This window comes from Pelodiscus sinensis, chromosome 7 (assembly GCF_049634645.1).
Source record: "Pelodiscus sinensis isolate JC-2024 chromosome 7, ASM4963464v1, whole genome shotgun sequence".
Classification (NCBI taxonomy): Eukaryota; Metazoa; Chordata; order Testudines; family Trionychidae; genus Pelodiscus; species Pelodiscus sinensis.
The window spans coordinates 36,901,983-36,915,368 of record NC_134717.1 but is presented as its reverse complement, the minus strand read 5'-3'; the positions used below and the strand labels follow the sequence as shown (position 1 = coordinate 36,915,368).

At 37.3% G+C, this 13,386-nt stretch overlaps 1 protein-coding gene across 1 annotated transcript in view; it reads right to left on the bottom strand.

The window, feature by feature from the left end:
- LOC102446022 (sodium channel protein type 2 subunit alpha) overlaps positions 1–13,386 on the bottom strand; it is a 113,749-nt gene that overhangs the window by 72,244 nt on the left and 28,119 nt on the right. The window contains exons 3-7 of the mRNA XM_006137325.4: positions 10,356–10,474; positions 3,905–3,994; positions 2,114–2,242; positions 1,338–1,429; positions 164–436 (exon numbers count right to left, since the gene is read on the bottom strand). Of these exons, the coding sequence (XP_006137387.1) occupies positions 164–436; positions 1,338–1,429; positions 2,114–2,242; positions 3,905–3,994; positions 10,356–10,474 (703 nt within the window). The remainder of the gene's footprint in view (positions 1–163; positions 437–1,337; positions 1,430–2,113; positions 2,243–3,904; positions 3,995–10,355; positions 10,475–13,386) is intronic.

Below are 13,386 nucleotides of genomic sequence, written 5' to 3'. Positions count from 1 at the left end.
ATTTGATCTGAGGAAGTGGGTCTGGCCCATGAAAGCTCATCACCTAATAAACCATCTTGTTAGTCTTTAAAGTGCTACATAGTCCTGTTTTTTGTTTCATACTTTTCTATCTGTCTTTAAATGTTTAAGACAAATCAATGTAAAATTATATTTTAATTCTTACTTCTGTCCTCGATGTACTCCTCCCAATTAAATGTGCTCACTGTTGTATTAACAAATGTTCCATTTTCTCCTATTGTGCTATTAAAGTAGGAAATAACATTTATTTCCAAAGTTGAGTTGTCTGGAGGCCACTGCAAGCATTTGTGCCTCAAGTTACCCATGAACAGCTGCAGCCCTATTAGTGCAAATACACTGAGACAAAACACAGTCAGGATCATGACATCCGAGAGCTTCTTCACAGACTGAATTAGGGCTCCCACAATAGTCTTTAAGCCTGAAAAAAGAAAAGGATTTTTATTACGATGTTAAACATATTCTAAACATATAAAATATTATGTGTTTTTCCTGATAAGATACAGATTTCATGCAGAATGACAAATACATGATACTAATGTTAGTGATACAGTAAATTTTATGAAAAGCCTGATTGCTTGTGATGATGAATGAAAAGCTCTATAGGTTTATGTGTATTTCAAATTTGTGTATGGAAATAAAAAATATATATTCCCAAACACATCACTAATGCCAAAAACAAGTAATTTTATTATTCATGCTATATCCCAGCCCTATAAAGAAAATGTATCTCATTTTCATTTGCTGATGTTTCTTGCCCAAACCTTTATTATATTGTTTTGTTTAAAAAAATTTACATTGATAAGACAGCAGAAAAGATCTTATTATGTACTCATAATTTAAGGATACAGTGTTAAATCTTACATTTTAGTGCAGGTCATGGTTTGGAGAAGAAAGACATCTTTTAAAAAAATCACCCATGCATGCCCATGCTATCCTTTATAGTTTTATTTCTTTATATTAAATTTTAAGACTGACCCAAGTGCTTGCAACAAATGATAAAATTTGCATCAATATGAAAGCCTTAAGACTAACTTTTAAAAAATGCATAAAGGAAAGCTTGATGTCATAAGATGCAAATCACATAGGCTGTTTACTGCAAATGTCTCATGCAACAATCTGTTAAACTCAAAGGCTGATTCTGAAAAATAAAATATTGCTAATATTAAAAAAGCAAAAAACAAACTTAAATAAATTTAATTTTGATTCCTGCTTTTTATTTTGTTTATAATGTGTAGCAAGCAACAAGGCTTATGCTTATAAGGTGTGATTAAAGCTTCAGTGGAATTAAATTCAGCCTCAGTGTTTAACCTAGCTCTCACCTGGAATGACTGATATTGTTTTCAATGCTCGGAGAACTCTGAACGTTCTCAACGCTGAGACATTGCCCAGGTCCACAAACTCTGTCACATATCTGTAATAGGGGAGTTCACACACAAACACAATGACAACACACAGATAACAGTTGGAGATACAAGGGGCCTATCACCTCACACCAATTACTTCTTACCTGGGATTACAGAAATAGTTTTCAAAGCTCTCAATACTCTGAAAGTTCGAAGAGCTGAAACATTGCCTAGGTTTACAAATTCTGTTACATACCTGTAGGATTAAATCACAGTTATTCAGAATTTAGGCAGATTTTATGCTACTTACTTGGGTCTTTCATCAAGACCTCTTCACCTTTCATTGTTTTTTGCCTTGTATTATTAATATGTTTTCCTGACCATCAAATTAAATTTAAATGTCACTGAAGTAAACCACACTGATTTTAATTTTGAACACCTAATTTGGTAACTTTGTGGCATGAAGTCAAAGGGATCGCTTCCATTCTGGTAAACAGAAAGAAGACAGGATATGAAATTAGCTTCTTTTGAGAATATAAACCAATATTAGTCTCAATATTAGTGGCTGACACACCATTCTGGTTTCTGCAGCATGTTTAATTTTGAAATATTAAAATATGCAGAACATGTAAAAATAATTTTGAAACAACAGGAAATCCATGCTCCAAAAATTCTGCCTTTTAAAATATGATGTAATTTGTAGCCACTAATTTCATACCCTCATAAAGGTTAAAAATTGTTGAAAGACTTACGCAAATGTAATGACAGTGAAATCTAGCCAATTCCATGGGTCTCGAAGAAAAGTAAAATCTTCTAAACAGAAGCCCCTTGCAAGAATTTTTATAAGTGATTCAAAGGTATAAATTCCAGTGAATGTGTATCTGAGGAAAATATTGAAGCAAAAGTTATTAGAGACAAATATTAGTGTCACATCATTTCTATTTGCATTACTATTTATAGTTATTTGATTTGATTTATTTTCTTCTTTAAATGGTGTTGATAAAACCAACTTTAAAAATCTGCAGAATTATGTGTTTGAGAAAAAGAATCAAAATCTGAATATTAAAATATATTATACAATTCTGCACTTGCAAGTGATGTTTAGGATCAAGCATTTGTTTCTGGCGAAAACTGAGTATTTTGGTAAACGTGATGAAAACCCATTTCACTCTGGGTTTATGTAATTTTTTTTCTTCCACTACAAAAAAAATTATTGCCACTCTTTTTTCACTCATTCAGCTCAAAAGTAACCAACAGCACCCAGCTCTCACTTCTTTCTACAAGCAGAGGATAGCCAAAGAATGAAGATTTATCTTGGGAAGGTATTGGAGAGAGAAAACCAACTTTGTGACACGTTCTCTTTCTGCTCCCAGCTTTTTAGAAGACCAACCATGGGGATTCCACTGACATATGGACCCACAGCTGGGGAGGAGGGTTTTTGCTGACCATAGTCTGCCATATTTTTCCCCCTGCCAAAACCACAAAAATCATAGAGCTCACAAGAGAGTAAGTTGCATGAGTGCAGTCGATGCACTGTGAGTCGCTCTCTACCCATGAAGATTCTGTGAGAACCCTTGATAACATTTGGGAGCCTGCAGGAATTAAAGGAGAGCTGAAGTCTGCTTCCATGTTACTACATGTTAAAACTTTTTGAAAGAAAACCTGGCCTATTGGAATTTATGAGAATTATGCCATTGATTTCAGTTGTACCAGGATTTCACTAACCAGGTGGCTATTGTTCAAAAAAGTAATGTAATAGTGTGGTCATTCAGCAGCATTTAAGGACTATAAAAGATTTTCCTTTCTCAAACAGAACAATCAAGCTAACATTTTTCAAAAACAAGAAGCCTCATGGAGAACAGTAGTTTCCAATCTGTGGTGTACGGGTACCAGTCATCCACAGAGCACCTGCTGCTGATCTGTGGAGAGCTGGTTGTTCACAGACTGTGGATCATCTCCTCCTATTTTCCAGGAGTTAAATCAAACAAAAAGAACTGTAAATCCACGAAATACTTTTTTATTATTATTTTTTAATATATGCAAGTGCCTTAGTTGTCACAAGGACAGGGTGACCAGACAGCAAGAAAAATTGGGATGGGATGGGGGTGGAGTGTGGCAGGTAATAGATACCTAATAAGACAAAGCCCCAAATATCAGGACTGTGCCTATAAAATTGGGACATTGAATCACCCCACATGGGATGTTATTTGATTGCTAGGGAAAGGAGGTTTGCCAGGTTGTGTACAAAACACATGGTAGTTCATGATATAATCTATTGACATGTTTACTGCACAATGAAAAATACTGATAACCCACAATAAGCAAAAAAGGGGTTAATACGTGCTATCATTACATATATATAACACCACTGAAATTAATGAGAAATCTGTGTATAAAAAGACTGATATATAGAACTTATATGACCTTAGAGCAATAGTGTCATAGAATAGTTGCTGTCAATTCACATTATCTTAAAAAATAAGGTCACTTATAGAAGCTATATCATATTTATGAAAATATTTTAAAAAATGCATTTAACTTACTCTACATTCTTTGTCCAATCCGGAGGGTTACTCATAGTCATAAATACACAGTTGGTCAATATAGTGCACATAATAAGCATGCTGAACAATGTGGATCAGAGTCAAGGATCATATATCAGAAAAATCTTAGCATAACAATATCATATTTAGATCAATGTTTTAACAAATTTTCATTATTAGGAACTATTAACTCCTTTACTACTCTGTTGATGCTTAGGGTAAAACCTCAGAATTTTCTTAATTATTGCACTATAGTTATTAGGAGGAACTACTGAACAGGAGCAGCTCACAAGAGAGTTTGGTGAGGGAGTTCTCCAGGTGAAGGAGTAGAGAATATGTGACCTTTGGGTTAAGTTTGTTGTCTATATGTGTGTGTCTGTGTTTGTAGTGTGATTGCTGCTTGACTAAAATACAGAGTGTGGTCTGTTTGTTTGTTTGATGGATCATGTGCTGATCATATGTGTGTGCTGAGTCAGGTGCCTGCTAGGCAAGGCAGAGAGCTGAGAGATGCTTAATGAGGCTTTTATCCCTAAGCCTTTTAGCTCCCATCAACCTTTAACTAGGGGGAGGGGACTACTCAAGAAGAGTAGGCTTTAAAAAGTTCATTCCTAAGTGATCAGAGGAGCTAGCAAACAGGAGCTTTGTGAGGGAGATTAGATAGAAAGCATGGAAGTGGGAGGCTAGATACACTTAATATTCTTTAAATGTAAAATCCAAAACACCTCTCAATAAAAACAAAACAATACCACAGAATTCGCTTCAGGAGTTAAAAGATAATTCAGGCAGAAGTACAGTCACAGACTGCTGGCCAGGAGATTATGAATGCAGTCTATAAAATGATGACTGAAGTGAAGAAAGTGAATAAGGAAATGTATGTACTTGTTCCCATAATAAAATGATTAGGGATCTCCAAACAAAATGAATAGGTAGCAGGTTTAAAACAAACACAAGGAAATATTTCCCCACACAATGCACAGTCACCCTATGGAACTCCTTGCCAGAGGATGTTGTGAAGGCAAAGGCTACAAGAGGGTTCAAATAAGATCTAGATACATTAATGGAGGATAGGTCCATCAATGGTTATTAGCCAGGATGGGCAGGGATGGTAGCCTATTTGCCAGAAGCTGGGAATGAACAATAGGAAAAGGGTCAGTTGATGATTATCTGTTCTATTCATTTGCTCCAGGCCACCTGACACTGGCCACTATCAGAAGCTGGATATTGGGCCAGATGGACCTTTGGTCTGACCCAGTATGGTTGTTCTTATATTCTTAAGGTCATAGAGTATCATGATCCATTGAAATAAAAAAAATACAGGACTATGTAGCACTTTAAAGACTAACAAGATTGTTTATTAGATGATGAGCTTTCGTGGGCCAGACCCACTTCCTCAGATCAAATAGTGGAAGAAAATAGTCACAACCATATATACCAAAGGATACAATTAAAAAAAAAAGTGAACACATACGAAAAGGACAAATCAAATTTCAGAACAGAAGAGGGATGCAGGGGAGGGGGTAAATGTCTGTGAGCTAATGGTATTAGAGGTGGGGAAAGGTAAATGTCTGTAAGCTAATGGTATTAGAGGTGATAATTGGGAAAGCTATCTTTGTAATGGGTAAGATAGCTAGGGTTTTTGTTGAGACCCACGCATAGAGTGTCGAATTTTAGCATGAATGACAGTTCAGAGGATAAAAAAGTCTGAGATAAAGAAAACTGAAGTTATAAAAAGAGATGATAGATGATATTTTAATTAAAATTGAGTGATCTGAGAAGGGCTGAATGGTAGTGCAATCTTTCATGTCTCAAGATATGGACACAATTGTAGTTTAGCTCAGAAGTGTCAAACATCTACATTTATAGTTTCTTCCCAATATTCCTATGCTGCAGAAAAAACATTACATATATTGGCACATTGTACTGTCTCTGTTCAGGGCTAGAATATTACATATATTGCAAGGCATGCTTACAAGACATTGGAAGAGAACAAAGAAAAATGTGTCCCATACGTGATGGGGAAGCAAGAATGACGCCTGCTTGTGATATATTTGGCTTTGATTATGTTAAAAGGTGTTGACACTAAATTCTCTTCTCACTAATACTGATTCAGAGTAAACGTTGAAACAAATCCAAAATATTTTCATGGACTTTGATGGAGTTTATCTGGATTTAGTTTCCCATTCACTATCAGAAGAGATACCCTCTATAGTCCAGTATACATTAAAGTACACCAAAATGAAAAATCTACAGACATATGATATATTAAATGGCCACATGATGGCACCAAAAGCTAAAAAATGTTAACAGCAGTTGTATTTTAGAGACTGAGAACTGCTTTACTCTGTGGCCTATGCCTAAATTATTGGGGCAGATGATATTCCTGCTCAGGAATACCAGCATTAGGAACAGCAAACAACATTCCTTGTAAGCTGTGCCCTTGTGCGGCCACTCCAGAGAGATTCAAATACTGTCCAGCTGATGAGCAGAGCATCCACAACTAGGTTTTTTGTTTCTACCAGTGGTGTATGTTCATACATGTCTTGGTGCATATATTAACCTATTCTGCACATGGATGAAAAAAATCCACACATAGATGGAAAAAATTGGAACATTGATAGCGAGAACTGTGATCTTCTCCTCATGGAGTTTCCCTTGAAATCTTTGATACAATTGTGAGGGGGTAAGATTTCCAGCAGTACACTTTCTTCCCCCAAGACAGAAGCTTAGGGTCTAGCTCTTAAATTACTCCTCTTTTTTCTACTCCAACATTGTCACAGGATAGCTGGTCCCTGTGAACAGACTAGGCCTAGTTACCCTGTGTGAGATTAGGTGGTGCCACTGAAGCTAACGTTAAGTGGACAGGGATATATCTAGGGCAATAAAATTCTGTTAGAAGACAAGAAGAGAGGGAGAGAAAGTTGGACAAGTCTAGGCTAGATTGTTTCTAGGACTAGAAACAGAACAGTGGTGGGGTCCTGGAGTGGTGGAGATCTGAAGCAAAAAGCCAGGTGTCAAGGAGGCCTTTGAGCTACTGTTGCAAAAGACTAAGAAAGGCACTGAATAATAACTGGTGAAGATGAAAGCTGGCCAGGACTGGGAAGCTGCAGGAAGAAGTCAAACCAGAGATCCCTCAGAAGAGAAATTATTAAACTCCAGGACAACCCCAAGACAAAGGGTGAGTTGAAGGAGTGGTTTTGTTTGTTTGTTTGTTTGTCTAGAGATAATAAACCTATTTAAAGGTGACTGGGTATGGCAGTGAATTTTTCCAACCTGTACTCCTAGGGGAATTCTGCACAGCTGTGAAATGCAGACTTTCACAGAAATTAATGTTGTGCATGCATAATTTCCTTTCCTCCAAAGAAATGGGATGTAGTGATGTTGGCTGCCACTAGGGGCTGCTGGACCTGGCAGAATTCAACTCACAAACAGAAGACACTGCCAGAGAGAGGGAGCTGGGAGGGTCCCAGCAGTTGCATGCTCTGAAGCAGGGGTGGGCAAGATTCAGCCCATGGGCCACATCCAGCCCACCAAGCCATTTCATCTGGCCTGCGGCTTGCCCTGCAGTGCCCCTGTCCCCAGGCTAATCGAGAAGGATAGCTGGAGGTTCTGTTCAAAATGGCTGCCGATTCCCCCTAGGAATCATGTGACCAAACTGGGTGAGGACAGAAGACTTTGTGTGCTCCCCCACCCCCAGGCCCATGAAGGTCTCCTCCTGTGAGGGGTGAATGGAGCCAGAGGAAACTGCCAGCTGTTCAAAATGGCTGGAGGTTCTCTCCAGGAAGGCAGTGTGGGGAGAGACCTCACGTGCTCCCCTACTCCCAGGCCAATAGGAACCTGGGGGAGGGAGACTTCTTACACTCTCCTCCCCCTGACAGGGGCACGCAGCACCAGAGAGAACCACCAGCAATTCAAAATGGCTAGCAAGTTCCCTCCGAGTATCATACTCCCCACTCCACAGGGGAGCACACAAAGTTTCTTCCCCATACATTCAGTACCTAGAAGGAACCACCCCTGCCAGCTGAGACCCCAGACCTTTAAGGCTCTGCCCCTCTTGGGACCGGCTCACAATGACTAACAACATTGGTGAAGTGGCCTCTCCCCCCAAAAAATTATTGCCCACCCCTGCCTTGAAGGAAGGAGGTGGTAATGGTGCTCAGGAAACTCCACACAAGCCTGAGATGAAGTATGACACTGCTTGTCCCTCTGGATCCCTGGCATCTGAAGGTTGGAAGGTTGGTATCTGGGTAAGGGGGGCCATAGCTGGACTCAGGAGGGGGAGTGCAGGTGTCTGGTCCCCTGGCTGGGCTCTGCGTGTGAGGGAGGGGCAGAGAAATAGGAACTGGGTTTTTCTTTAACAATGTATTCCGGGGAAAAATATTTGTGTGCCTGTGTTGTCAAAGATATATTTACTGACAGGTATTTTGAAATAAATTACCAAAATAAATGAAAGTGGTTATTTTGACAAAGAACATTTATACATTTTTTTTCAGAATTTCCAAGAGAACCGAAAGATAATGTTCTTGGTATATTATTTTAATGAAGACCTTGAAAGAATAAGTAAAAACAATGAACATCCATGCATCAAATAATTAGGATAAGGAAGACATATAGCATATATGTAACTGGTCCATTGTTTCAATGTCCACAAATAATATATATTATTTTCTCCTGTTCTGTGCAATGCCTCAGTATGCAATCCTTCTGGTAAGATCACATCCACCATGGAAATTTGCTTAGACATGAATATTGACAAGTTTGTAAAGAGATCAGTAAGCATCTTTTACATCCCCCCCCCCCCGTATTATATGTTTTACAAGGCTCTTGAATAGAATAGAATAGAATAGAATAGAATAGAATAGAATCTACAAAAAACACAAACTGTAGCCTACTTTCTACTTGCAACATTTAATATCTCTGCCATCTGAACCATCATGCCAAGATGGCACATAGCACCCCTTCCAAATCACTTTGCTAATTTGTAATATTTGAAAGATCCCTTCTCTGAATACTGCTTGCAGGATACCACAGAAATCTAAATTTCAAAGGGAACCTGCAACAACACTGAGGAGTTTTTCAACTGATATAAAATAATCTATTCTCAGAATTGTATACATTAATATATAGTACATAGGCCTACAAACATTTTTTATAGAAATGCCTCCTAAAAGTTGTATGTCCCTATCATAGTGTATTTGAGAAGTGTCTCACCATCAGAGAAAAATGTAGAAATAGTAGTGCATATCTTTCCCACACGGTAAGTCATGTGCACACACCCATTTTTTTTCATACTGTGTGTTCCCTGCTACCCATACCATGATCAAATCCATGACCTAGAAGAATTCTATAGTGGGTTGAGGGGTCTGATATTACCAGCAAAGTGTTTAGCTACCTTGCCAACCTTGAATGGGAGTACAAAAAGCTAGACATAAAGAGATATTGCAATAATTTAAAAATAATTGACGTAGTAATTCTTTTTTTAGGGACATTGAACATATTAAAGTTATTGAAATTATTGGGTTAGTTATGTTAACTTTAATAAAATAATGTCCTTTATATAGAACACAACTCTGAGAAATGTGAATAATGCTATGAACATGCTTTAAGGTTTTGATGATACAGAGGAGTCAAGTTTAACTCATAAGGTTCAATCCCGCAAACACACTGAAAATTTTGCTTACCACCTTGAATAAAGCCACTGATGTCAATGTATTCAGTACTCAAAATAGTATTTGCAGGATCAGATCCATAGTTATTCCTAGTTTTATATAAATTATGTCCATAAGATTTGAGGTTCTCTGTGCACTAGTTAGAACACTCATGAGCTACTTCCAGATTAAAATTAAAGTTCATCCAGAAATACGATATATAAAAAGGCAATGGTTACCAGAAGAAACATAATGATAAAAATACAAATAGGACTGATAATTTATAATAAAACTCCGAATTTCAAGGAACCCTATTAATCTACTCTGCTATTGTGATCAGAAAATGAAAAGGGGTAGGGAAATATTTTCTGCAGCTGTTCATACAAACTAAAATTAGGAATCAAAGATTAGAATTTTTTAAATGCAAAGTATCACTGAACAATTGTAAAGCATTTTGAAGCAACATACCTGGAGCATTTGAAAAAAAATACTGGAAAGAGGAGGGGACAAGTAAAAGATGTGGTAATACAAAAAATGGAAGAAGAAAAGACAAGGAAGGTGTGGTAAAGGGAAAAGAAGAAAGGGAGGACTTGACAGTCTGGCTTTTGATCTCACCAGAACAGCAGGAGAAATGGGAGAAAGTGAACAGAGAGTAAACAGAGAAAGAAAGCAGTAAGGAGAAGATGGAAAGAGTATTGTGAATCATACCTGTCATGGGGATGGCCTGGCAGCTAGTGATTTAAATACTAAAATAAAAAGAGTATATTGTTCACTAATATTTAAAATCAACCTCTTGAAAAGGATATGAATGTACCAAAATTTTAATAGCTATTTTTCTAAGAGGATTGAAGGGAGTTAACATGTACACGGCAGAGGTGGCACTGAATCGGAAGATTGCCTTCCCTCTATTCAATACTATAAAAGTCTGGAAAAGAAAACAAAATGAAAAACTGTATTAAGAAAACATGTACAGTGTGGATTTTTATACTGTGCATCAGTTGTTCTTCATCATTATTGACAGTTAACTGAATTCTGCTCTCATTTACACTTCTATAGACTTTATCACTTCATGTCTCGTTCGCCTAACACGTAAGATAGTCTCCAACTGAATGTCTACAAGTAGAATTGTACGAAAACATTTCAACAGCATAATTTAGAAAACACAAATTCTCCACATCTTATTTGACAGAAGTGTACATGACATTTGTTATTAGTGTATTTGTGCCTAGTTTATAGTGCAAATTAAGAAATGCTAAACATAATTGTTATACGGAGTCATTAAAACTTCAGAATTCCTTATATCTGGTATCTGCCATAATTATGGTAATATCCATATAAGTTAATGCTGCGGTGGACTGGTAAACACCGATGGCCTGATTTTTCAAAGGTGATTTGCAAACCTATCTCCAATAAAAACAACCCTTTGAAAACCAGGCCTTGAGTTCTAAAAGGCACATGCTGTATGGATATGTTCTCACTCAAAGTTAATTTTTTTCACAAAAAAGTACTACTAATTTTTTATTTATCATTATGCTTTTTTGCCCATGAATACATCTGCCTTCATATTTAATGATTTAAAAGCTTATCTGTGCTAGCTAATTACCATACAAAATTCAGTGATGATGTGTATTTCTATTCCTATCCACTGCCTACAACTTCAGTAATAGGTTATACATTTTGATTGTTAAAATGGCATTTATTAGTGGAACAGCTTAGACTGAAATATTTTCTTAAAATGAGACAAGCCAAGAAGCCTCAATCTTTTATTCAACACACATTATACACCTAAGTCTCTGAATTGTTTGTATTCCACAAAAACAGAAGGGACCAAGATAAGACTGGTCTGATAAGGCAAGCTCACAGGAAGAAGAGGCCTGAGCTGCTTTCCTTCCCAGGGAGGAGAAAGCCATCATATGAATGTTTGTGCTTCTTGATTGTAACTTTGCACTGCAGACAGCACAGGACATCTCAAAAAGGACATTAGCCAATGTAGCTGGTAGTATTGCCATTGACCCCACTGCATCGGTTAGGATGGGATGACAGCACTTGAAGAGGCATGCAGTGCTTTATGTATAGTTATAGAAACTGCTGCTGCTGTATCCTTGGATCACAGTACTTGCCTCCACCAGAATGATGCTACAGCTTTTAAACCACACATTGATTCTTAACCCCAGACCTCTTCTGACTCCCAGAACCATATTCTAATCCTTAATGAGGCTTTATTTTTTCTCCACAGTACACCTCATTTGCTTTTCACCACACTTTTGCCCCATTCTCTCCTTGTTTACCTTGGGACCTCACCCCTTTATTCCAGAAGATTCTAGCTGAAATCCTGAGCTCCTCACTTGTTTTCTATTGCCTGTACTTAGACAAATTCTTACCGAACTCATTATTTGTGTGATGCAGGCTCACTGACATACATTTATGAAATGAAAATGGAGCCTGACCTACATGTACAAACTCAAGGAAAATCAGCGAAAATTTAAGAGAAATTCAGATCATAATGGATAAACTTCTAAAGCTTTTAATTTCTGCAAAAACTAGCAGAAAAAATATCAATAATTATTTTTCTGATGTCTAAGGCATGGTGATCTTGAGGATAAGTTTAAGATTTCTAGTGGTGAGTCCTACATCATTATTATTGGAGCATTGAGGGTGTGGGAAGGGAAACCTATCAGCTGGTCCAAAATCTTGCTTGTTTTACTCCCAGACTTTAACAGGACTAGTCTCTTAAGTAAGGCAAGCAGAATATGATCCTAAATCCAAAAAACTTCATTTTCAAATATAACTCTCCATTTAGCCACAGCATGAAATTTTTGTAAGTGCACTTCAGAGTACATCATTGAGCAAATAAAGACATATTTCTCCTTACAGCTTCTGTTTCTCTTAAGCTTATTTAATTAAGATACTGCTGTAGTCTCAGAACTGAAAATTATTTATGGGGATTTGATCTATTTCTTTGGTTTGATCAGTTCAATAGCAGTTTCTTTTGGCTTATCCTGTGATGGGATAGGTACTCTGTTGCTGGAATAGGTACAATGCACAGCCCAAAATGTGAAGATATGAGAGACTGGAGGAAACCAGATCTATCTATACAAAAACTTAGTATTTCTATACTTCTCTGCCTGGCCCCAATGGGACACATTACAGGATTCTGCAAACATTTTTACCTTTATATAATTCAATAAAAATGGCATATTTCAATAAAACATTTAAAAGAGTGTAATAAAGATTTTTTATGTTATGGATACTCTGGCAAGGAGCCCTTCCTCTCCCCATATTCCTGATGCAAGATCTCATGTGAGCCCTCTATTATAGCAACCTTATTCTGGATAAGAAATATGCTTCAAAGACTAACAGTCCTTTACCTAAATTATCTAGAAAGATTATAAAATATCTCTGTAAATTATAGGGTAAGGAGATCCATTAAGAGCACACAGGCTCAATATCTCTGTCTACCTCCTCACACCTGACACACAAACAGTGAGAGAATGGATCAGGAATAAAACCAAAGTTTTCCACATAATAGCAAAGAAAACAAGCAAGAAAGCCATCTAAAGTGGCTTCTTAATGGATTTCATAATGAAAACCCTGATACCCTTAAATGATCATTTCACACTTAGGGTACGTCTACATTGCCCACTTATTTCAAAAGTGTGGCCTAATGGGCAAGGTATTGGGTTTCAAATACATGGATGCTTAGTTCAAGTTCTGCTTGTGGCCAAAACTTCCATCTTGGGGGAGGTCTAGGCTGGATATTAGGAAAAACTATTTCACTAGGAGAGCAATGAAGTAATGGAATGGCTTACATAGGCAGATGGTGGAATCTCCATCCCT